Below are 25,813 nucleotides of genomic sequence, written 5' to 3' on the forward strand. Positions count from 1 at the left end.
AAGAATCATTATAAATACAAAAAAATGTACAAATTGTTTCCCCCTTATACTTTCCAATATTGTTCTGAAATGTACAGGCTGAGGTTTGTTCACTAGTGTTGATCAGTCATGAGTTAAGCCCCCCCCCCCCCCCCCCCCCATCGCTCCCCCCTGGTTGTGTCCTCACGTCTTGATGAGACCCTCCAGAAAGTCTTTTTCCACCATCTCTTCTATGTTCTGCCGCGCTCGGCTCCAGAACACCTTCTGGCTCTCCAGCTTGTGGCCCTCCTTGTGGCCGGGGAAGGAGGCGTCTGCGGGGTTGCGGCTGAAGGCGGGGCCCGAGCGGCTGCCGGCCTTGCTGTTGAACACCTGGCTGAGCAGATTGAAGAATGGCAGCAGCTGCTCCATGCTGCGGATCACGTAGAGCGTCAGCATGAGGTGGCCGGGCTCCCAGGAGAGGGTTCGTGTGGAGCAGTCCTCTTCTGGGTTTTTCTATGGGAGGCCAGAAACAATCCATTTACTGAAGAAGTGACTTCATCCGCCATCGAGCAGAGAAATCACATTACTGAAAACTTGGAGAAGAGACTCGATTTCATGAGCGTTTTTATGAGAAGTCCTTGCGAGAAGCAGTCATTTATCTCCATTACTTAATAACCTCGTGTCAACAGAGCGAGGAAGAAGTACCTTGGCTCGTTTCCTCAGCAGCTTCACCAGTCTGACCACGTAGGGCTTAAACTCTCTCTGATGAGTCCCCTGACGTCTCACTTCCAGCCCTGAATCGTCTGAAGCCTCTGGGATGAAGGCCCAGCGGTACCTGCGATGACACAGCAGTTACTCGGAATCAACATTTTTGGGGCGCACACTTAACAAGTTGTGACGCCTTCCAAGGAGCCGCATCCATCCTACCGCCCCAAATATGGTGAGACTGAGCATTCCTACTACCACAGGATCATAAGCCCTCAATTAGGACACTCAGGCAAACATCTCCATCTCTAAAGAATTTCTCTCACACGTTCTCTCACTGAGCCCCATCACAAGCATCGCCTCGTGTGAGCCTTACATCTGGAACTGAGGCAGACTCTCCGGCGGCAGGGCCAAGGCCAAATCCAGGAGCTTGCAGGCAGAAAGATAGAGGTTGAGCCACCGCTGGCTGTTGTAGGAAGTGGAAAAGCCGTTTCCTCCTGAATAGGTGGTCTCCAACCCAGCAACGGACGGCCCTGATGTCCTACACATGAACATAGAGGATATGTTATCAAGTGGATTACGAGGTTTATTCCCCTCGTCAAGCTAAGTTTGTGACTTAGTAAATACTGTACCTTGATATGTCCTCATCTGCTGTCAGCTCCTGCTCCATCAGTAAAAACACCTGCACCTGCAATGAGCAAATTAACGAGTTTGTAGTGGTTTATTTGAGAGACAAAGGGTGTTAAGAAAGTTGGTCACGGAGTGCTCACCAGCTCGGTGATCATAGTGGGCCAGAGCGAGGTGAGGTGCTGAGGTGATATGCGCAGCAGCAACACTCTGAAGAACAGGAACACCTGTGCGTGAAGGATGGGCACCTGAGGCAGACGGAGGCTCTCCACCAGACGCTCTGCAAACACAATAAGAAATGTTTACCTCTGAACTGGGTATTAAAGCACAGCGCCTTCAGGTGGTAGATGAGCTCAACTATTTCAAAATGAATGAAGCTCAGGAGATCAACTCCCCCTCAGGCTTTATTTCTATGATTAAATGTTTGATCCGGTGGGTAAAACTGACCTTGTATGTCTGGCAGGTATTTCTGGTACTGGTCCACTTCGCTGCTGTAGATGGTGAAGGCCAGGCGTTTGAGCAACATGGCCCTCTGCTCCAGCTCGGCGTCTCTGTTCGTGAACAGACTCAGAGAGCTGCTCTGAGCGACGGCCACCCGGGCTGAGGAGGAGCACACTGCGTCAATACCACACCCCCAGCAACAGCACTTTACCTTCTTAATATCTCGCTGGTGGAAGTCTGCAGGCCGCATGCCAAGCAGCTCATAAGTCAGGCATGTGAAAAGGTGTCAATCGATGCTTAAAATGTCGTTTAAAAACTTGTTTTTAAACTTAATTTGAGTGGAACTGAAGGTCCATGCAGATCAGGAGATCATGTGTGGGTTGATTTTTGACTGTAATCACATTTGGAGTAAAGTAGAAGACTAATCAGTGAAGTGCACCCAGTGGTACCATAGCTGCACCGACTTGTGAATGAAACTGAACAGAGGAAATGGAAATCTTACTCATGAGATCTCTGAATGTGGTCTTGTCATGAGTCATTAAGTGGTCGATGATCGCTCTCCAGCTGAAGGGGAGAAAAAGAAGAAGCTTAATGTACTATGAAAATATGAACATGTATTATAAAAACATGGGAGAGCCGCTTACTCGCTACTACTAAAATTACACATCATTATGTTTTGAAGAAAGTCCAAAGACGTTAGCAGTAAACATGTACTACTAATTCCTTCCATGCTCATTTAATAAATCAATGATGAATGATGAACAAATCCTAATGTTATGATGTAACAATCCTCTGGCCTGCTGTGGTGAAGGAGTGGATCCACGCACAGTCACGTTTCCTCTGCTACTCACTGGCTGACACAGGATGAGTCCATCTGGAAGAAGGTGTGGTCCATGAAAAGGTCAAAGGCCTCCTTCTTCCAGGCACGGCGGGTGTATTGATACCCACTCAGGCTGCTCAGCAGTTGGATGCAGGCCCGGTAGCTAGGGGCATTGTGAGCACTGCCAGGAGAGACAGGGAGTGAGACACTTCCATGCAACACACAGCTGCAGCTCATCCTACAGCGAGATGGCAGATCTCTGCACTTTGTCACTCACATTCAGTTGACGTGGTTTTTGTACTGTAAATTGATCAAATGTTACCTGTGGTTGCGGAGGTAGGGCACTACATAGTGCATGATATTAACCAGCAGTGGGATGACCTTCTCCTTCTCGTCACTGTAGAACACCATGTCCAACAGATGGGCCAGCACCTGGCAAAGAAGCCATCAGGTCACACGCGGGTCATGTGACAACACGGAGTGTCCAACATCAAAGCAGAGATTAATGGGCCACTTTGATACCGTGGCTAGAAAATGATAAGATGACACATCGCTATTGCACCAAGCAACCTTTTATTTTATAGTTTAATGACACTGTAAATCTGTCGGCTGCAACGTTTGTGAAGCACAGGCGACACGATCTGCATAATTAGATTCACATTGAGCTGAGACAGCCAAGATGGAGGAAGGTGGCCGCTGGTTTAAATTGTTACCTTCCTCCGCAGCACAACATTAAACACAAGAGGATTTATTGACTCACTTTGAGTGATTGAAGAGGTGGGGGGGTGCATTCAAATCAACTAAGGAGCTCAGCTAGGGTTAGTCTACTGTAGGGTTTTGCTTTATAGCAGTAAGCCTGGACAATGAGTGAGAGCAACTTGAGACACAATCAAGAGAAACAATAGAAATAGCAAGCACAGCAACTGACTGATGACTTGAGAAATAATGTGAGGGTGGCGAGGCTCAAGCACAGTCAGGGACACATGGGTGGTTTACCTCAGCCAGCAGCGTGAGGGCATGGACGCTGTACACTGATGGAGTGAAGCTGGAGGCCTCCATCACTGTGAGCATTAAATCTACAAAACACACACAGCAAACATTACTAAGCTGACATGCTGAAGCGGCCGAGATCAACTCCTACTTCACGTGTGGTTTTAAAGCAGTGTGCGCATGTGAACAGAAGGATCTAAAGAGCTCTGTTGGACCTTTTCACACCGAGACTTATTGTCAAATAGTCAGATTAGAACCAGAATTCAGTGTGATTACATTAATCCATGACAATGCGATGACATTTCACTTTGACAGGATCAAAATTGGGTTTTTAGATGTATTCAAAGGTAAAACCAAGAATGCTTTCTTTCTGAATAAAGTGAATAAATTTACTTTGGTAGCAGGATCCAGATACTTAAGTCTTAAGATAGACTCTATAAAAGATTATCCAGTGATATGGTAAAAAGTGCTCGTAAGCTGCACACCTTCTACATCAGCTTCCAGGTTGGCTCCATCCACGACGATCTGAGGCGAAGCCTTCACCTCCAGGTTTCTTCTCAACCACGTGGTTTGCTCCAACGACGAGCCAGCGATCGTCCCGATGGCCTCCACCACTTTATGGGTCACATCCTGAACACATGTGAAGTGAGACTTTAATCATACACACTTCAAGTTTTTTTTATAGTAACATGGATCCACAGTCCAGGATAAACATTGGTTTGAGATGTCACATCTACACAGTAATCAACGGATGACACAACACAAAAGTAACAAGTAAACATTAGGATAACTACCTGCAGTTCTCGCTGGTCCTTTTTACTCTCCAGATTGGGATTCTTTAAAATAAACTCATTCAGAACTCTGTAGAGGAGAGAGGGTAAAGGGAACGTCTCATTTATCCAGACTCACTCCCCTAAAATGACCTGAGTTTCTGGAGTTGTGAGGAAAAACAGACTTTTGTATTTCACAGATAAAGGTAGCAGGGAGAGCTACTAACCCCAGAATAAGAAACTGCCCAGGGGCAGGAAGGCCTAACTGCACAGAGTCCTTCAGCAGTGCCAGCAGAGATGGCCAGCTATCAACTAAGCTGGAAACTGGAATCCTGAGACGGAGAGAAAAATGTTTCAGCAGTTTAAAATCGTGCAGAAGCAAGACCTCAACATAAAGCAGCAATAGAGACATTTAGTTAGGATACAAGTTATTAATGCGGTGTCCTCACCTTTGAACGTAGGCATAGAAGAACTGCAGCATGCAAACCTCCAAAGAAAGGTGCTTCTAGGGAGCAATTCAAAGATATTACTGTAGTGAGAAACCCTGGACAGGTTAAAACTAAACAAAATCAGGATGATAAATAAGGAAAAAGGTCGACTAAAAAAAAAAAAAATCAAAAGGTTATGTCCGTCTCTTACTGTATGAAATGAGACCACAGAAATTAAACCATGGTCAAAGATATTGCCACAATTGCAAATTACAAATCTCAGCATACAGGAGGTGTTCAAACTTGAGACATGTAATAAATAAATAAGATGAATTGCACTAAGGTGTGGCTTGCTTTCTGTTGACACTAGCATTGTAAAAAGATGCACTCTACTAAATGCAGTTAATTGTATATTAAATTATATTTTTAGGATTCTTACAAACCAAAAACTCACAGTCTAACACAACTTGCAATAAATAGCACAGATACTGAGTCTGTCAAGAAGAGTTTGATCTACTTAGAGTTGTTTGGTTCATGCTGTTTGTTGTATTGTAATGTACTTCACCAACAAACAAACAAATTGATCACTGAGAAAGATACTTTAGTAATTCCAGGTAAAAACAGTGAAACACCAACCTTGTCCTTCGCAATGGCAGGCGGTTGTTTCAGAACCTCTTTGACTGTCTGCATAACAGTCTCGGTACGCATTGCGCTCACTGAACGGACCAGCTCAACCAACAACAGCTGCTCCTCACTGGCTACTGGAATCACCTGAAGAGTACACATACATTGAGATGTGACAGAGTCTCGGGATGCTCTGGAAAGGCATGCTCATACACATGAAAGGATTTAGATGGCTACAGCAATGTACAAAAAATATAAAGTAATTGGTTTCAAAAGAAGGCATCAAGACAAGAGCATGAATTCACTAAAAGTTCCAACTCACTTTATTTCTGATTGGAGTCTTGACCTGTTTCCTCTCGTTCCAAACGTAGGCTATTGCTGCCATGAAATGAGCACCATGGTTCATGGAGATTGGCCCAAGCAGCTCCAGGATCTGTTGACGGAGGTTCTGTAGAACCAACGTGAGAAAGAACATGATTAGAAATAAAAAAAAAAAAACATCTGGAAACCAAAGTGAATCTCCTATCAAATCTGATTTCATTCCACATGCCTGATGAGTCAGGCATGTGACTAAATAGGTTTTGAAGAACCAACAAAGACCTGCTGTGATACCTTGGTGGAGCCCAGGTTGATGTTGGAAGTGGAGGCAGCGGAGGCGGCAGCTGGCTTGTCAGAGTTGTCAGCCTGGTGGAGGACGCTCCACAGCAGGGTGACAGAGGACATTATGGTGTGGAGGATGGAGAGGATGCCTGAACGGGCCTCAGCCAGGTGCTTCTGGTCAACACTAACCTGTAACTGAACAGTGAAAACAAAGGGAATCAGTGTTGGACACAAACTGAAAACAATCAAATAACAATGCATCTCTTAATATAACCAACAACTCCAACGAATACATTTGCATGAATAACTGATTATAAAGTCTGTATATGTTTGTGAAGATCTGAAAATGTGCTTTGCAGCACATTATTTGGTATATGGCGCCCTCACCTGGTGGTACTGAGAAGTGGGATCCAGAAGGCAGTAATGAATGATGGCGGTCACCCCCTCCAGGACAGTCAGGATGAGGTCAGGAGGAATGCAGAGAGCGATCCATTGAGGTCTGGGTAACGGAAGAATATGCACCTTAAACAACCAGCAGTTCCAATGTATTTGAAAGAGAGATTCTATTTTTAGATATTGTGCATACATGGAGCATCAGAGGTGAAGGTTGACATTTAATAATCAAGGGACCAAATATCTTTGTTATTTCAGTGCACTGTACTGTCAGCATGCAATGTACTTAAAACAGCCATTGAGATAATAATACCTGGTGTCAGTAATCCCAGTCTCATAGCGGTACTGCTGGAGGAGATTATCCAGATTCCTGCACAGCTGCAGAGTGACTGAGGCCACCACCCTTCTTAACACTCTCCCCATGTAAGGCAGGGTGGCTGTGATGAGTCCTATCCACTGCGGATGCATCTTGCATGCGTGGTGCTGGTGCAGGGCCCTGATCACTGCACACAGGAACATTCCCTGAGCTGTGATGGGCTGTCCGTGGAGATATTGTAGTGATGTCATTGGCTGCTGAGGGTTGACATGCTCCACTTCCCCTCCGAGGACATCAAACCCGGCCCCAGCACTGCTCCCAGTCCCTCCGCCAACTGGGCCTCCAGTCACGGGTCCTCCTTCTCCTCCTTCCTCAGCTGGAACCAGGACCCTGTGCTCAAGAACCACCAGACTCTGCAGCAGCCTCAGCAGCTGGGACTGGACGGCGCTGCAGCTGTCAATCTGGTCCTCTGACAGATTAATAACGCTGTCCTCTGACAGACCCTCCTCCACCGAGGCTATGTTGACCCCTGCCGCCCGATGGTCGTGCCACTTCTGGGCGCTGAATATGGATGAGAGCAAGCAATGGAGAACCACTTTCTGAACTTTGCACTTTGAGAGGACGTCGCTGATAAAACTGGCAAAGCCCTTAGCCGAACCACCGGTCACTTTGGAGAGCTCACTGAAAAGGAGAGTCAGGACCTCAACACTGGTCAGCTGCATGGCCCGGTTCCCTGCCAAGTCCTGAGCCCCTGCTGCCACATGAGCAGAGTAATAACTTCTGAGGAAGTACAGGCAGAGTGAGATGATGATCTCCAGGTACATGGCGCTGCGGAATGAGTGGGAGTGTGAATCTTGGGGAATGGGGCAGTAAAAGTCTTTTCCCATGACAGACACCCTGTGACGGGCTAGGAGGTTCTGGAGCAGGGAGAGCTGTGGAGTGTAGGTGTTATTGATGCTAGTGGTAGAGATTGCACTTACAAACCCTGAGGGAGCGGCTCTTAACATGGCTGCAATGGCTGACAGGGAGTGCAGGGTCCGGGAAGAGTCGTACAGCTGGAGGTAGAGCAGGACGTGCTGGTAGAGAGGGTGGATGTTAAAACGGGGCGGGGCAGAGGAGGATCTGCGGCCGGTGACATTACCACTAGCAACAGTGACTCCAGAGCCGCCGCTGGGTGAGCCGGTGTCACTCTCAATCTCTGACACCTCCCCTTCCCCACAGCTGTACCAGTTTTCGAGATCCAAACTGTCCCCAAAGAAAATACTGGGTGGACGCAGTTTTTCAGCTTGAATTGCTGCTTTTCTCTGCCTCTCTTCCTCTTTCCTCTTTGTTTTCTTGATTTTGGGTTTTGCCCCTGTAGATTTGTCTGCCAGCCTCTCCATGATTTTTCCTTTAAGGCTGAGTTGTGTGCTACTATGGCTGCGTTTCCGGGCCTGAGGGTCATCCACCTGCAGGTAGTGGTCTGGGGTAGTTGGATCCGAGCTGTCTGGCAGCGTAACAATGGAGGGGGAGGAACTGTGACGGGTGATGCCTTCTATGTGCCGCTCCTCCGCTGATAGGTCCATCGTTGTGACGGAGAGAAACTCTAGTGTGCCTTCAGCTAACATCTCAGGAAGAGTCTGGTGGTTGGAGCTGGGAGGGGGGCCGGAGTCCAGGCGGGTACCAGTGGAGGTATCTGAGGAAGTGCTGTCGCTGTCTGTCTGGGCCCAATTTTCAGGCGGAGTTGGAACTTCAAGAGATCCCTCATCTAATAAATTAAGGACTCTGTCGACAAGCTCTTTCATGACACAGGACACGGCTTCCTCTATAGAATCATCAGACGTGTCATCTGAGGATCCAGGCTGCCGATCCAACACATTTACTGTGCTGCTGACGCCATCAACTTCTTCAAAGCTGCCATTTTCCACCGTAGAAGACCGAGATCCAGTGGACTCCGAGCTGTGAGGCTCCACTTGCTGGTCGGCAGGCTGATATTCACCAGCAAGTTGCAGGTTCTCACTGCTCAGACTCAGAATGGACAGACTGTCACTCAGTGGGTTGACGGTGAGACAGAAAGGCTCCATCTCACCTATGGTCAGGCCTCTGAAACCCTCCTGCCCAACCCTGTCAGTTTGGATCTGACTGAAGTCTAAAGTAAAAGAAAAAAGACAAAGAAAACAAAACAATTTTTCGCATCGTGGCAAGACATCTTGGAAATAGTAACAAAATTTGAATCTATCACTTACTGTCTGAGAAGCCAGAGTCTCTGTTATAGGCAGGCTCTGATGACTCCGGTTCAGACGGTTCAGGGAAGACCTGTGTCCAGTGCCGCTGTGCCTGTACTCTCTGAATGGAAACCCTGTGTGTCTTGGGGTGGAGCAGCAGGAGGAGGAGTGGTTCGAGGACACGGGCAATGTCATGTCTCTGAAGGACCTGATTTAACCACGCCCGGCCTACTGCACTAGTGCACGGATCCCAATAACTCAGGCTGTCCAACATAATGAAGAGAGACCTGAAGGAGGAAGGAAAATAAAGTTAGCCATGAAAAGTGTACACAAGAAAACATTCAGGAAAATATGAAAGGGATTATAAAAAAGGAAAAGTAATGTATAACTTGACAACAAGAAAAGGTTACAGACAAATTTGAAAGCAGTAAAAGAGACGAGATCTACCTGTCAAAAGTGCGACTGAAAGGAGAAGATTTAGTGATATTCAGATCTCGAGTTAAATGCCACAGCACAGAGAACTTCACGTGGGCCTCCAACCGAATTCTCTGAAAAAAAAAAAAGCAAGTCAGCATGAATTTCACAGAGAAAGTGAATTTATGCTTGATTTCACCCTCTATTGACCTTGTCCCTGTGCATGAGCTGCTGGCTGATGACGTCCTCACAGATGCTGGAGGAGGGGACCAGGTTGTGAAGCTGATAGAAGAGCTCCACGCTGCGCTGATGGTGCTGAGGTGTTCCTTCACTCAGTTGGTCCCATAGGATTAGAGCAACATTCTGAACAGAGGGCCGCAGACGCGACAAAATTAAAAGAAGTGCAATAAAAAGTTTGCCTCCGGTATGAAATAAAATCGGTACCTTAAAGAACTCTGTCTTGTCAGCAATGTGCTTCAGGATTCCCTGAGTGAGAGGTGGACTGATAACGACAGCCACTCGACCCTGGCTGGGACTCATGGGCTGGGTGGACTCGGTGCTGGCACCAGATGCCACACTCTCAGCGGTTACCATAGCGACCGATTGGGTAAGTCCCACTAGGTCCATGAGGAGGGAGATGGCAACGCCCTGCAGGCTGAAGTCACTGGCCAGGCAACAGGCATCCATCAGTGTCTGCAGCCACACCGGCAGGCGAACCTGATCATTGTCTGTGTTGATGATGACGCAAAGAGAAGAACAATATGTTTATTCTGCACTTTGACAGGCTTCTCGTTTTGTATGCATGCATGTCCAGAATCTCTTTGTCTCCAGATGCCTCAGTGATCAACTAACAGTCTTCATAATGTACGCATTCAAGTCATAAAGACATTATGGCACTTACCAAGCTGCTCTTCCTGTGCAGGGGAAGACTTGAGGTTGCCTTCTGCTATGTAGACAGGGAAACTGGAGCATTCTAGAAAAAGCTGACAGGCAGCAGTGAAGGCTGCAACACAATCTCTTTGGGCCAGCCCGACCTCTGAGCACAGCTCCGTGTGATCACTGGGCTGGCAGCTCTGTGACACCAGGCTCCCTGAGTGCGTGACATCGGCCCTTTGACCGTCCGCTTTGTCCACCTGGCCAGGAATGATGTACAAGGTGACGAGGCGGGAAAGAAACTGCTGGAAGTGCTCCAGGCAACACTGCATGACTGGTTTGTCCAGAGGCTTGGCCTGGCCTGGGCCTGAGGAGCGACGGCCCGTTTTGAGCGCGGGGTGGGGGTGTGGCATTCTGATTTCCTCGCCACTGTCTCCTTGATACTGGACAAAGTCCGTGAAGCCACTCTCAGAGGAGCGGCTGGTAAGAGGGGTGTCTCCATCCTCAAACACCTGCCCACTGCCAGAGACCTCCCGAGTTGACTTGAGAGTCTATAAAAATGGAGATTTTGTTTCAAAAAAGCATGTCAGGGTGAAGAAAAAAGAATCCAACACAATATAATGTAAGTCCAGTTATTATTTGTACTTTAGTGTGAACACCATGTGTGGAAAAAACACCTCGGATATCAGTTCCGAGAATCATTAACAGGACACATGGTGATATTTATGGCACAGTCACAAGATTATCCTTCATCTGAAATTATAAACAATCATATACCATGTACTGATATGGTATATGATGACATGAGCAAAAACCTATTGACTTAATAATTGATGCGTGTCTTTTAGTCCTAAACAACCCTGTGTTACACAAGTCTTTACATATGAAGACGAAATGCACAGCTGCTGGGTCAGACGTCGTTTACAGCAGGGGAGCATCGTGCTGCAGACAGACTGACAGATTTAAGTTCCTACAGTTCTTTGTCACAGTCATCACAGCGGGCCCCGAGGGCTTCCTGCGTTACATTTGGTTCCAGGCGGCGTGTGCTTTCTGGAGTCTGGACTCAGATGGCACATTACCGAGAATGTTTTCTATACACCCCTCGGGGTGAGGGTGGGGGTGGGGTGGTATCGCATTCAGAGAATGTATGCAGAATAATTTCCACTCTGATAGAGAAGACACACCCTGGAGGCATCTCAGGCTAGTTTAGCCCCCTTCTTCCTCTGAGGGAAAAAAAAAAGGCGAGCTGGACTCAGCTGTTGAGTAGCTGTCATCCATATTTCTACTTGTTCTCTCTTCGGCCCCTCAAGGGTCTTCATCTATCCATCCTGCCCCTATCCATCTCTGAGCTGGGGGACTGACTGACTGAACTTTTAATTATGCCTCACTGGGCTCTTTCACTTAAGCAGCCAGGTTGTTGGACAGGGACCAGGAGGACCAGGGGCTGCCAAATGAAGCATTTGTTCTGAACAAGTCTTCAAATGCCTTGTGTCAAGGGAGTGGAATGGCAGGGCCACCCAGCCAACTGCAGGACAGGCTGACAGAGTGGCATAAGGCTACGAGAGGCCCTGTTCAGGGACCAGGACACACCATCACAGCCTGGACTGATGAGTTTTTGGGCAACAACTTGTGGGCAAAGTGGGTCAAACAAAAATGTGATCTGTTTATGGGTACAAAAAGGCCTACGCAAAAAATGCTAAATGGTCAGAGGATAGGATTATCAGCTGGCTTATTTATTTTTTAATCAAAGGACATTTTTGGAATATGTAACTGGCAGCTAAACAGATTCTCTCATCCAAAACACAGCAAACAGAACTACTTCATAATCTTTACCACAATGTAATCAATTGCCCTTTCACACCCATGAATTAATATCAAACAGGCCCCTCACCCATTTGTCTTCTGTGTCTTTGCTCTTGTCCAGTACTGAGTTTGAGGAGTTTCCTGTGGGGTTAGAGAGGCCGTGTGCCTGAGACCCCGAAGGCAGGGACAGAGGAGAGACAAGCGGAGGCTGCACTTTACTGAGGATCTTGGAGCAGAGACGTAGGCAGTGGGTGAGCTCACCGAGGCCCAGAGCCTGCAGGTGGCAGGTCAGCGCTGCCACCATCCGCAACAACAGCTGAGGGAGATGCTCTGTCTGGATTTCTATGTAAGTTTCCTGAAATTGAATTAAAAAAAATAAAATTACAATCACAAAACCTAATTATTTGCAACTGATTGCGCTTTAAAGGCATGATGCAAGAAGGTAGACCTGATACAAGGTTCACTTACACTCATCCCAAACTTTGATTGAAGACTGATGCAATGTAGTGTTAGATAAGTGTTGAATTTACATCGATAGATAAAACAATTTGAAGTTTTATACTTTCGTGTCAAATGGTAAACAATGACTGAATTGACCAATCTATAAATACAGTCCCCACTAATCATTAACAAGCATAACAAATAACACCGACTTACGTTTGTATGTTTACTAGTTTTTCAACCACTTTCAGAATAATCTAATTTTGAAATGTGTCTAAATAAATGTGTTGTTGAGTACATTGAACCTAAAGACCACTGTATAAAGTATTTTTCATTGAACAAACAAAACACATTTTACGAACCAAAGAAGCAAAAATAAATAGGTTATAAAAAGGGCATAAAAAAAAAATCTGTCATATTTTGTGAAAATATGTGAGCACTGCAGTAGCAAATAACTGCATGCACGCTAAAACAAAAAGCACATACACACTGGGCAAAGATTTCATTTTCACAAAATCCACACCAAACAGCCATGGTTAGCTTTGACCACATATAATGTCATAATCCCAAAAGGATCATGGTCTTTTTTTTGTTGGCATTGAGATGTGACAAGTCAGTCATTCGGAAATCATCACTCAAAGCATGGAGGGAACAGAGATGGCCTGAGGAATGTTGGCAGGACGTTGCAGAAATGTTATCGTAGCCTCAGTGAAGCAGGGTGAGGTGAAAAGGCAGGAAAGAGCAGTACTTTACCTGGCAGATTACCCTCATGCTTCTAGTAGGCTTCAAGGAGAAAGAGCAGATAGTTTGAACAGACAGGAGCAAGCAGAGCATAGGCCACACAATACTTTGTTTGCAGGCGCACACGCGCACACGCGCACACACACACACACACACACACACACACACACACACACACACACACACACACACACACACACACACACACACACACACACACACACACACACACACACACACACACACACACACACACACACACACACACACACACACACACACACACACACAAGCATTTAAACAGGGTCATAAAAGTGGGATTTCCAAACTATTCAGATTGGAAATACAGTGTGGACAAGCATTTTTTTTTTCTCTTAAAAAGATGCAAATGATAGTGTTGGAAGGGGAAAGGAATCACACAGGCTTTTCAAACCTGTGTAGGGACAGCACACGTAAGACAAGGGCGGAGAAAAGACAGCAGACAAAAACTGTGGCTGTAGCATCCTGAGACGGTACCAAGAAATTATAATGACTGGCAGATCCAACTACATGAATGCCAAATGGTGAAAGTATGTGGAAAATGCTTCTTGGATAAACAGTGAACTTAGGAAGGAGTTTTGTGACTTTAAAGAGGAATGTAAAATTGTGGTTGAAAGCCCAAGCAAGGATGACAGAACTGTAGAGGAGGAGCCATAAAGCTAAAAAGAAAAGCCATTGTAGATATGGAGTACAGGAAGTACAAGCAGGCTGTAATTGAAATGAAAGTTGTGGACGAACACAATACCACATTTTTGAAAATGTGAGATAGATATGGGAGAACCACTCAATTCCACTGCAGCTTAATCTAACTAAAAGTTATTGAAGAAGAACTTCGAAGACAGCCAGGACCTAAACCATGCGTCAGATTGTTAACAATGTTAATACCTTGTAATACTACTGCTTTTGTTTGTCAGCGGCTGTTGTGACATCCATACAGGCTAATATTTCCTCTTTGAGACTAATGAAACAATAGATCATAATTTGAGCAGCCTATAAGGCATTGTGCTTTTACAATAACAGTAATTCATCTGACTTTCATTTTGAATTTGGCATCAATTTTTCATTGTAATAATGCAACTACATCATATCTGTGACAGTGACATCCCAGTACACAGACTGAAGAGGATAAGGCATGAAAATGAAACAATAAAAAAAAACACTGAATGATAACAGTGAGAAGAAAAGTGAACAAGAGTTTTCCAGCAAAAGCAGAGAAATATCAGACGAGCGAGAGAGAGAGAGAGAGAGAGAGAGAGACAGAGAGAGAGCGAGAGAGAGAGACAGAGACAGAGAGAGAGCGAGACAGAGCGAGAGAGAGAGTGAGAGAGAGTCTCACCAAGGAAACAATATCCAGCAGGAAATCGACCAGCTGACAAAACTCCACCAATGACAGCTCAGGAGCATCCAGGCTCCCAGCATGCCTTGGTGCATGTGTGCTGCTGTTCACTGTCCTCCTGCAAAGAAAAAAAAAAAAGTTCAACATTTTTAGAAATGCAGTGTGCCACAGTATCCACAAACACTGAGCGGTTTCAAAACAACAGGGTGTCATGAACAGCATGAAGTGAAAACCCCGAGCAGGGCTGTACATCATTATCATCAATATGAAAGCAAGTCGAAATGCACATATTCAGCAAACAAACCTGCAGGATTCCTCAAACCACCGAGCAATGTAGTCCCACATGTAGTACGGCTCAAAGGAGTTAAACAGGAGATTGGCTGTTTTTATCAGTTCTGCCGTCTTCTTGTTCTCTCGTAGTTTACTAAAAAAAAAATATGTATACATATATATCATTAATAAATACATTATTAGCATCATAATATATGATTTACAAGCACTAACAAAAGATTGTAACTGGACAGAAGGCATTTTTCTCAGCAAAGAAAACACTAACATTATACCGAATTATTGTTATGATTATCGTTATTGATAATGATTATTCAATTATTCTTAACATCTTTATTTTATTTTACCACTTTATAACAAATATAGCAACATAAAGGACAGCTTTGACAACATTTGTCTTGTGTAATATACTATAGCTCTTCATTTTATTCCATATGTATTCAAACTATTCTTATTAGAAGCTACAAAATAGGTGGTGCACTCTGAGTCACTGACCTGCTGAGCTGGGTGTGATCTTTGCTAAATGGACTCTGGTTTTGGAGGTCCAGCTCTGTTCGACACTGTGTGTGAAGAGTCCGAAACACTTCGATGAGAACATCCTCGAGGATGGCGGGCCCTGCAGGAACACAAATGTGTGCAGGTGACACTTAGTGACTACACAACCCCAACTGGACTGCAGCTGTCGACGCGAGAGGTGGGCCAGGTTACCGAGTTCTGGTTTGTCCAGCAGACTGATCAGGATGCGGAACGGCTTGAGGTCGTGCATGAGGATGCTCTCCTCCTCTCCACCTCTGGCTTTTCCCTGCAATATTTCCACCATCGCCTGAAAACACAAATGTATCAAATGTTAGCCAAATCCAGAGCCGCTTCAGACGCAAAACAGTCAATTCGTCTGTTTTCATTGTATTCTAACTGTATCGTAAATATCCTTTTAACATATTTTTTTTCCCCATATATTGTTTACGTTTCACGCTTGGTCTGTCTCGTAATTGGCTGAGCCATGGAACAGACGTTCCCTGCAGTACCAACCCTCTCCCTATGGAGGCGGCTCTGACAACCATCAATGAGCAGATGGCAGAGGAGTGACAACATAACAAAAATAAAAAAATAAAAAAATACTCAAATGAACACTTTCAAAAACTAAATTTCCCCTGCTTGATGCTGGCTCTAACCTCTGTTCCAATTCCAACCCTGGAGTATCAGAGGGTATCACATGCCAGGAAGGCTGGGGCTTTTTAGAACGCGACAGGACACACCACATGAAAAAGTGAGACGTGTCTTCAAAGCACAGGCTGCTGGGAATATGAACAGGAAATGCAGTGTCTACAAACTCCCGAGAGAAGATGTGGGAGGAGAGGGATGAAAGCTGATGGATTCACTGTATACTGGACAAAGGAGTTAAAAGATCTGTCGAAATTTAGAGGGAAGTTGTAATAACACACCTCCAATACACATGTCCCTTCTCAGGAGGTGTCACTTCAAAAGTATTCTGAAACCACACGGTAGGCCAGGGGTCGGCAATTCAATTTGGCTTCGGGCCATATTTTTTCTGACCAACTCAATGATGGGTCAAAATTACATCTTCAACAGGCAAACCTGTCTTTTGTACGAAAAAAAAAACCTTGTTTATCCTCATCTATACTATTTTATATTGAATAGAAACAAAATTTAATGAAATTGTTTATTCAAAATTAATGAATTTGCTATAGGCTGTTATTACCGTGTTGCTGCTTTGGCTCCACACTGTCTCTGCATTATGAAACAGACCTGGTGATAATAAAGTCTTTAATGACTTAACCACTCACGTAAACTGTCTCTAAGACTTAATGGTTAAATAATTACCATTTTAAGTAATAAACACTTATTTGAGCCTAACTGACGTATTATAAACTGACGTTTCAAGGACATAATTATATGGCTGTATTCTCGCGAAACATCCTGAAACAGTTTTTATACTGAGATAACGTTGTGTAAGACAGTTAGAGAACCCCAGCTAGCAAGAAAAATGTCACTGTCAAAAGCAACGAAAAGAAAAGTTTCTAGTGAAGGTGGGATGTTCAAAGAAGAGTGGAAAGAAAAGTGTGCGTTCACCCAACCTGATTTTATAAATTCCAAGCCAGTCCGTCTCATCTGCAATGAGGTTGTGGCAGTTTGTAAGGAATATAATATCCGAAGGCACCACAAGACGAAGCATTGAAGCTTCAGAGAAGCTTATCCACTCCAGAGGAGCAGAAGCTGACACTTAGCACACTAACAGCTGGATATGTGCACAGCGGCAAGGTCCTGGATCGAGGACTCACAGAGCAGTCCCTTAAAGCAGCATGGGTTCTCACCCAGCACAACAAACCATTCACTGCAGAAAGGCAGCAGATCCCCGCCTCTCTGCCATTCCCTCCTGCTCCTCATCCCGCTCTCCGGGATGCATTCAATGACTCCCCTAACAGTCGGAATTCAGAACATCAAGAACACATGAACTATTTTCATAATTTCACATGGCGGGCCAGGTAGATTATTGACGGCGGGCCAATTTATGTCAACCCCTGCTGTAGGCAAATGAAAAAAAAAAAAAAAAAAAAAAAAAACATTTTCACTGGTGATCTCAATATGTGTGTCGCTTAAAAACTGACCTGCACCAGCAAGTCCTTAGAATATGTGTTGAAGTAGAGACTGGCGTGTTCCTCTGGGTTGCTCTGTCGAGTGCTACGAGGGCCTATTATGACGCCGTTGTTGTCAAAGCCTTGAAAGGAGAAAAATGTACAGTTAGACGTACATAAGCACTCAGATATACGACTAATAAATTCAAGCACAAGTGAAAGAACAATGAACTCATTCAAGGTGAGCATGACTGGATCTCTGTGTGACTGGGCACTGCTGTTATACACATTCTTCTTAGACTCCATAATGCAGCTAGCCCCATGAGTAAGATTTCAGCCTTGGTATCCTGTGCTATGTTTCCACAAAATCAAAGTCACAGACTAATACCGAGCTTGACAATTGGGACTCTAAACAAATTAAATTGAAGAAAACATCAGCAAAACAGCTGCTAGTCAAGCCAATTCCAACGCAAGATCATAAATCTCATTCATTTGGTTACAAAGGTGCTTTGCTTAGTATGTCATATCTATTTTTACTGTGTGGTTTCATTAATTTCTATTACAACAAGTTGGTCTGGTTGAAGAGTATGAGCTTGATGCATTCCATGTCCATCTTGAAGTCATGCTAATACTTACCAGTGTGTTGGGCCGCAGTGAGTTGCAAACAAGAGAAAATAAAGTAAGACAATGGCCAAAGCAGGTAGAAGCCGACTGTATGGTAAAGATAACTTGTTGTTTTGAATTGTGGGGTCCCTAAATGGTCTATGTAAAATATGTATAACTCTTGTTTGTATACAGGTTATGAGGCCTTCAGGATCTAGATAAATATTCATGTTAAAGTGATGACGGACCTCAGTTAAGTCAAGCAGCTAATATCCTTCAGCAAAGAGTAGTAAACGTCATTCATTAGTGTCAATGCTCAGCGTGTGTGTGTGTGTGTGTGTGTGTGTGTGTGTGTGTGTGTGTGTGTGTGTGTGTGTGTGTGTGTGTGTGTGTGTGTGTGTGTGTGTGTGTGTGTGTGTGTGTGTGTGTGTGTGTGTGTGTGTGTGTGTGTATTTCGCACCCAGCAGCCAGGCGTAGAGTCTGCGGTTGAGGGACATGTCTCTTCTCAAAACCACATGCAAAGCTGCTGACAGGATCCGGATCATGTCAGGGCGGGTTGCCTGAACACAGCACAACAGAACATTCGTGATTGGGCCTGTTACTGTCTCTCTCTCTCTCTCTCACACACACACACGCATGCGCGCACAAGCAGAAGGGGGGCGGCTGTGCGTCAGACAGGAGCTGTTGTCCATGTTTTGACAGGTCCAGAAACACTTTGAGATGAAGGATTTAACAAGAAGCCAGCTTGAGTCACCAAGCCGCCTGTGTGAGAGGCTTCAGAATCGTCACATGCATGCTGATGTAAATGCAAAGGATAATGCAAAGCTACACATGCAACCTCATAACAATGCTAATGTTGACGTGAACATCTATGAGTGCCACTTTATATTTGGGTCCATTGGCAGAATGTCAGCATCATCGCAAGTGGTTAGGTTCAAGCCAAACCCCTCACACACCCACACACACACTGTACTGCTCACCTGGCTCATATGGAAGGGAAAGCAGAAGAGGATCAGGTCCAGGGTGCTCCTCTGCACCAGAACACTGGAATCCTGGACCGAGGTACTGACCGCCTCCACCTGAGAAAAACACACAGAGTTTCAGATACACAAAACATGACTGCAATGACATCTGTCAAACTTTGTTTATGTAAGCATGTTTGACTCATTTCTATTGACATTGAAACATTTCCTCAGTGTGTTGAATTGAACAATCTTTATGTTGCTTTGATTTGTTTTGTTGTGTGGAGACTTTTAGTGGCACTTGCTAAGATGAAGACATGAGGCTCAGCAGGAGAGTCCAGGACAGATAAGATTAAAGGTAAGTTCTAATGAAGGCAGCAACATGGGGAGACTCCAAGTCTCCTCCTGCTGCAAGAGCAAAAACTGTTCTGACATCAGAAGGCTCTCAATCACATTATATTGTCTGCCCAAGCTGCCAAACAGGACAAGGGGGGGGGGGGGGGGGGAGTTTAAAGGTGAGGAGATCAGTGGGAGAAAGGTTTAGAGATAAAGCTAGAAAATGTTGGGATGGTTTGGACACGAGAAGAGAAAATTAAAATATTAGACAAATGATGTTGGCAGAAGGGATTGAGTAATGTATATAGTGAAGGAGGACATGGAGATGGTTGATTAATCGGGTGATGCACAGTTGCAGCCAAAAGACGAGGAAAATGATTTTTGCTCATTATAGATCATTCTGCTGTCTACTCCTCTCCACCCTCACAAAACACCACCTTTTGTCTTTAAACAAATTCTCTGATTCTCAATTGACACGAATTTCTGCACTGCTACTAAATTAACTAAAGCACATAATTATCAGTCTGAGTTTCAAAGAAAAGCAGATTGGAGTGTGTTATTAATTATTTCAGTAAAAGAAAATGTCATTGCTGTAAACGTTGAACTTGAACTTTCATTTGAACAGCTTGTAATGCTATCACAAGAGTTTTCCACTGAAATGTCTGCAGATTCTGTCACGTACCATGAGCTCAATGTCACTCCCCATAACGTAGAGCTGATCCTCCATGGAGAGCTTGCGGTTCAGGTGCAGCAGCACAAAAGACACACCAGGGAGACGCACAGCGGGGCTCGTCAGGATGCTGCCCCACAAGGCACTGTAGAAGGCCGACTGCTCAACAGCTGAAGCCACTTTCTCCAACAAAGTGTTAGTTCTATGGGAAACAGGATGCAGTGAGCATTGGGATCACACACACACACACATACATACACACACACACAGACATCCAACCTGAAGCAGCCACTCTGATATGACAATAAATCAAAGTAACATGTTTTATGGGGATATAGGTTGGATAAACTGAGATTAGAAGACACTAAATACTCAAGGAGAGCAGCTGTACAATTGGAGGTCACACAGTAGTAGACACCCTCACTAATCGTGAGACTGTCTCCTGTGACCTGTCAATTTCCCACCACAGTCCAAATCCCTGCATTTGAGTCTAATGGTGACTCCAAACGGACTTTCAGTGTGAAGTTTAGTGTGTGACTGTGTGTGTGTTTGTCCTGTAACTGAAAACGTGTCCAGGGTGTAGCCTGCCTTTCCCCACAGTCTGCAGGGACTGATTCCAGATATCACAACTGGAAGTTGGACATGGTGGTTTAGAAGATGAATAGATGTGCATGAGTAGCTTTACTAATAAATGTATAAACATTTTTTTTAATTCTTTGGGGAACAAGAGCAAAACATACCTAACCACAATGATAAAATAATAACGCTGTTCTTTTACAGCAAGATGGAATGTGGTTTTAACTTGCTCGCTCATCAAAGTAATATATATTAAGTTAATTAGATGTGAATCTTCTGTTGGTTCTTAATGTGTGTGGGTGATTGTGATGGACTGGTGACAGGTACATAGTGTAAGCTGCCATGCACCCACTGTGATAGACACACTAACATCAAGTTGATGATATGGGAGCCACGTTGGCGCGTCATACAATAAGCGCCACATATTTTGGTCTCAGAATAAGCTTTGAAATACAACAAACCTATATGTGCCCTTCACAAGAATTTGGAGGTTACAAAAGTGACAACATCCTGTTTATTCCATATGGCAGAGCTAGCTTAAAAAAAGGACTTAAAAGAAGCAGCAGAAAAGGTGTTCAAACTACATGTGGTCTTATGCTTCTCCGATAAAACAGTTTTGACAGTCAGTGTTGGATGCAGGCCTCCTTTAGGCTCAATGTGATTCAGTGACATAACTGGAGCTATACTGCCCTCTAGGGTCTGTTTTAAGTCTGGTGAATATTTTTCAGTGTGATACCAGTTACAATAAGATACATGAATAATAACGAGTAAACAAGTTAAATGAATGAATCAGATCCCTCCACTCTCCAAATAGCCCTGGTTAGTTACCCTAGTATAGTTTTCAGTTCGGTTCTAATCATAAAGACAAACAAAATAGCTTGTTTGTAAATCAGAGACAGAAGATTGAACAAAATGTATTTTTGGCACCAACTCATAGATCATTTATAATATATACAATCAATTCCTTTATACATTATGCAATAAAAATGCTTGTTCCTAATGGCACTTCCTACTTGTTTTGTACTCGCGTTACCATCACTTCAATGTTCTCTTTTTCCATTGCATTTGCTTGCCTGTCATAGTACTCAGATCCCTCCTCCAGACCAGGCAGGACACCGGTCAGTAGCCCCTGCAGGCCTGGCTTCAGAGTCTTCCCCAGGGGCAGGTAGTAGGTCTCATAGAGTCCCAGCAGCACAGGCTTTACGGACATCGCAGCGTTGGAGAGTAGCGGGAAGAGCCCGGAGCTGCAGTGACGAAGAAAATACAGCAGACATGAAGACCAACAGACTCTTGTAGCTGGCTTGCTGCGGTCAGCCTCCATCATGGCAGGGCAGTATTACCTGTAAAGAAAGAGATCCTTGGCTAGCCTCTTGGGCCCGATGATCTTGAAGATGATCTCGTAGGTCTCCAAGGCCTTGCGGTGAACACCGCTGGGCAGGGCAGGGTGGAGGCATTGGGCCAGCCGTTTGCCTATTGTCAGCTTCTTAGGGACCACTTGGTATTTTGCATTGTTCTGCAAAACCTGCAGGATGCAAAGGTGGAATCATCACAGGACAGCAGGTGACAAGATTGTTCAAAGCACAAATGAAGCATACGACACAACCAAAATTATGTCTTTTGTTTTGTTTATTATTTTACATCTGTATTACTTGAAACTTCCAAAGCTAACATTCCCAGTTTAACATGAAACATTTCATATACTTGTGTATGTATGTTGTGATTGACTAGATTGAGGCTGTATGTGAAAGTCCATCACTGTAACTTTGTTCTGGGTTAACCGAGCTGTGTTTCCGGCGAGTCTTACCTTGTTGAGCTTGCCCAATGCAGAGATGAGGTCCGCCCACTCGCTGGAGTACTCAAAGTTCTTGAGGGCTTTGTCCACTGCTGCCACATAGTTCCTGTACTTGGAGTCACTGAGCAGCTCCACTTCCTCTGCATTCATTCTCCTGCGCGGTTATTCGGCTAATGCACAGCACCGGCCACACATACGTACATCACACCCGCTGTGAAGAAAACAGACGACTATGAGGCGAATACAAGACACAGATCACGAGTGGGTCTTTAGTCATCTACAGGCAAGATGCTGACCAAGAAGCCAGATCCCATAAATCAAATCCTGTGTAGAGCGGGGCTTGCTCTAATGGAGACAGTCGTATAAATCAGAGCAAGCAAAGTCTGACACGTGTGGCTATTATCGTATTCATCTCATGTGTTTCGGAATGAAACTCGACAGCCGAAACATTGAATCACAGACCGACCTCCTAAAATCTGTTTAGTTTAGAGAAGCAGGAGAGTCATCAAGTTTACGCGGCCGCCGCCGCTACGCCATCCTTCAGCGCAGCACTTATTGTAAAGGAATGACATTCCACAAATCTCTGCAGCAGCAGAGAGATGAGTCTGTCTGGCATTTAAAACAAGCAGCCACGCCATGAAATGGGCTCTTGTTGGCATGTGCTGCTGTTGTTGAGCTCACGTGGTTGAGAGGAAGCTACATTGTACCATCAGGCTGTTAAAGGCACCAAACACATCAACAAAGCCGCACTTAACTCCTTCTGACTCATTCAATTCTCGAAAAGATGTTTCTACTAAAAAAGGTATGGAGAAAAATATTTACTGGGTAAACCCATTCATGACAGATTGTTGATGACAACAGTGAAATATGAAAAAATGTCAATAAAAAAAAAAAAACTAACCACTTAAATTAGCAAGGAACGAGACCATTACCGAGACAGGTGCATGGGGAATAAACTTCCTGGCTCTTTCTGGTGGACAAATCTTATACAGAGTGCAGAGTTTCTGAATGACTCCTAATGCCCAGCTTCAGAGTGATCAATACACTGACGGTAATAAAGCTGCAATAAGATATCAGCAAACACAAATGGGCCTGGCTCATTTTTCTCTACTGCCTCTCCAAATATTGAAATCTCATTCGAGTGTCAACTCGATAATTTCAGTGGAAAAACCAACAGTGACAAATTATGGCAACCTAATGGAGTACGGGAACTGTTTGGTTACCATGGCAGAAGGAGACGCTTGGCCAATTCATTATATTACGAGCCGTTGATACTGATAATTATCATAAAGAAACTTTTTTTGTAGTTCAAGAGTTGATGATGTTCCAACGCAAATGCTGAAGAACCACTCAATTATAATACTAAATAACTTTAATGGGCAGAACGTAAGAAACACATTGCAAACTAACCATAGCAGTGCATACTCCAATTCAAAATATCTCTCAAAATATGAGGGACACAACTATTATGTTGTAATCCCTCAATGTAATAATAACCTATTGTGGGTATCTTGCCTCATTTCAGGCCACACAACATCATGCATGCATTGTGTAGCCCTTATTGTTTCATCGTGTTTCTTATGGTCACTTCTTCCTAACAATACAACCTGGATTTGACATGTGGCAGTTTGGATCTACTCCTTCCACCTGTGAGGCACTCCAGCATTCTCCACAGTGTTTAGTCAGCTCAGTCAGGTACAAATCCCTCCCTCCCCGTGTTACTTATTGCTATAAGCAACTTGATAAGACTTTCATGGGATTCTGTTAAAATCGACACTGTAAAGATAATGGCCCCACAACACGGGTTACACTACATAATCTACCTGTGAGTGTACAAATGTGTTAACCCAGGAATGGACTGGCAACCTCGCCGGTGGTTTCCTTTTCCCGATGTCAGCTGGAATAGAATCAGACCAATCCATCATCTACACCAACTCAAGTTTAAGGGGTCAGGATCAAGTCCCAGTTGATTGAGGCCCCTGGGTACAGGCTGGACAGGTCACCAGTCCATCACGGGATAAACACAGAAAGAGAACATGTAAACTCCACACTTCGAAAAGTGTGGAGTTTATGTGCTTCAATTATGTGCTTCATTTGTGGCTCAACCTCCATGACTGTAGGTTGAATGAAACACGTCTGGATGATGGTGATTGGGGTATAATAACGTAAATAGGATGTTTATGGTCTGTCAATGGAGGAAAAGTGGAACTAACAACTTTAACTGTGACTCAGTGGGCGTGAAAGGATCCAGAGATCCATCGTGTCCAGAGGAGCCATGGATAATCAACATTATTAATCACACCTGTGTAGTCACAGATAAGTGAAAAGGACGACCGAGGAGAGATTAAAACTGAAATTGAAGTCTCAGATAACGAGGCAGGTCCGTGGCTGACAGCATTTCTGCTCCACAGCCAAGATGAATAAAGGTTAAGGTAAAGCAGAGACGAAGGAGCAGGTTCAGGCCACTGTTAATATTAATAACTTGGCTGCTTCTGAAGTAACTAAAAAAATATATATAAATATGTTATTCCTGATGTTTAGCAGATATCCGTTAGTAACGTACGAGCTAATACTGTTACTGGCTAGGCGAGCTTCATCCCGCTAACTCAGGTTTTAACACATCATACCGTTTAAATTCAACTTTCTATAAAAAGCTTACCGTTCTATGATATATGGAGGAAAACTGTCACTCGGTCATTTATCCGCTCCGACGGGTGAAAACGGACTGACAGCGTCGGTGAAGCGGGACCGCGGAGCTAGTAGCTGCTGATGGTAGCAGGTTGTTTTAAATGAAGGGCCCGGCTCTGGCTCCGCTGTCTCCCGCACACACACACGGCGGCTCCCCGCGAGACGAGGCTGCGGAAGCTGACGGAAGGTGGGTTTTGTTTATGAACCTACATGTTCCAGTCCGTCCGGGGGAGGAGGAGGAGGAGGGGAGGGGTGTCCGTCCCGCTGTTTGTAAATAAACCGCTGCGGGTGTAGGCTGGGGATACAAAGCGATGACAGTTCCCAGACTGCACTGCAGATCAGCCGCACGTCCGACGGCTCTTCTTCCGCACCGACGTCGTCTTCCGCCTTCTTTTCCGCTGTGAAGCCGCACGAGAGCCGCACGAGAGCCGCGCGCGACCCGCCGCCGCTTCTTCAAAACAAAACGGGCCTTTACACATCCGGGTCAGTGCGCTTTCCATAATTCATGCTATTAAAGCGTTTATTTGACCAACTATATTAAAAATTCTGACCCATCCTTTAAAATCTTTTTCATACAATTTATTAAAACCTATTTATTTATTTTCTTAAACCACGTGTGGCTCTTTGACCTTTTGTTGTGGCTCCCTGGAGCTTTCACTGATTTATATATACCCAAACAATCATTTAATCTAATTTTTCGTTCTGTTTACACATCAGAGTCATTTCCAAAACGACCTTTATCTCTTGGATAAATGTCAAATTGTCTCTCCATACTGTGGCC

The 25,813-nt window shown here is 44.7% G+C and overlaps 1 protein-coding gene across 3 annotated transcripts; it reads right to left on the reverse strand.

Annotated features, from left to right (window-relative positions):
* Positions 1–156: 156 nt before the first annotated feature.
* dop1a (DOP1 leucine zipper like protein A) lies at positions 157–25,386 on the reverse strand. 3 transcript variants are annotated; one of them, XM_080501363.1, is made up of 38 exons: positions 25,004–25,386; positions 22,357–22,555; positions 21,893–22,074; positions 21,626–21,796; positions 19,989–20,178; positions 18,989–19,087; positions 18,469–18,568; positions 17,439–17,548; positions 15,520–15,634; positions 15,307–15,427; positions 14,828–14,947; positions 14,524–14,641; positions 13,161–13,190; positions 12,055–12,321; positions 10,192–10,714; positions 9,735–10,018; positions 9,501–9,653; positions 9,324–9,424; positions 8,898–9,163; positions 6,670–8,800; positions 6,351–6,462; positions 5,976–6,158; positions 5,686–5,811; positions 5,376–5,510; positions 4,761–4,816; positions 4,539–4,643; positions 4,336–4,402; positions 4,027–4,171; positions 3,548–3,627; positions 2,874–2,983; positions 2,583–2,732; positions 2,234–2,295; positions 1,738–1,890; positions 1,434–1,570; positions 1,296–1,351; positions 1,040–1,204; positions 664–793; positions 157–471 (listed from the first exon to the last, which is right to left on the reverse strand). In XM_080501363.1, exons 2-38 carry the CDS (start codon positions 22,492–22,494, stop codon positions 163–165), a joined length of 7,500 nt encoding a protein of 2,499 aa, XP_080357489.1. In that variant the 5' UTR covers positions 22,495–22,555; positions 25,004–25,386; the 3' UTR covers positions 157–162. The 3 variants fall into 3 exon arrangements, with proteins under 3 accessions (XP_080357489.1, XP_080357487.1, XP_080357488.1); XM_080501361.1 differs by lacking the exons at positions 13,161–13,190; positions 21,626–21,796; positions 21,893–22,074; positions 22,357–22,555; positions 25,004–25,386 and having other exon boundaries at positions 19,989–20,151; XM_080501362.1 differs by lacking the exons at positions 18,469–18,568; positions 19,989–20,178; positions 21,626–21,796; ... (1 more) ...; positions 22,357–22,555; positions 25,004–25,386 and having other exon boundaries at positions 18,989–19,065.
* Between the last annotated feature and the right edge of the window lie 427 nt (positions 25,387–25,813).

Source organism: Blennius ocellaris (assembly GCF_963422515.1).
Source record: "Blennius ocellaris genome assembly, chromosome: 8".
Lineage (NCBI taxonomy): Eukaryota > Metazoa > Chordata > Actinopteri > Blenniiformes > Blenniidae > Blennius > Blennius ocellaris.

Coding starts and splice junctions, on each gene's coding strand:
- dop1a (XM_080501363.1), bottom strand. CDS start 22,494: ATGAATGCAGAGGAAGTGGAGCTGCTCAGTGACTCCAAGTACAGGAAC. Junction 15,428..15,519: donor GCTGGACAAACCAGAACTCG/GTAACCTGGCCC, acceptor GTGTTCCTGCAG/GGCCCGCCATCCTCGAGGAT. Junction 4,817..5,375: donor CTGCCATTGCGAAGGACAAG/GTTGGTGTTTCA, acceptor ATTGCTCCCTAG/AAGCACCTTTCTTTGGAGGT.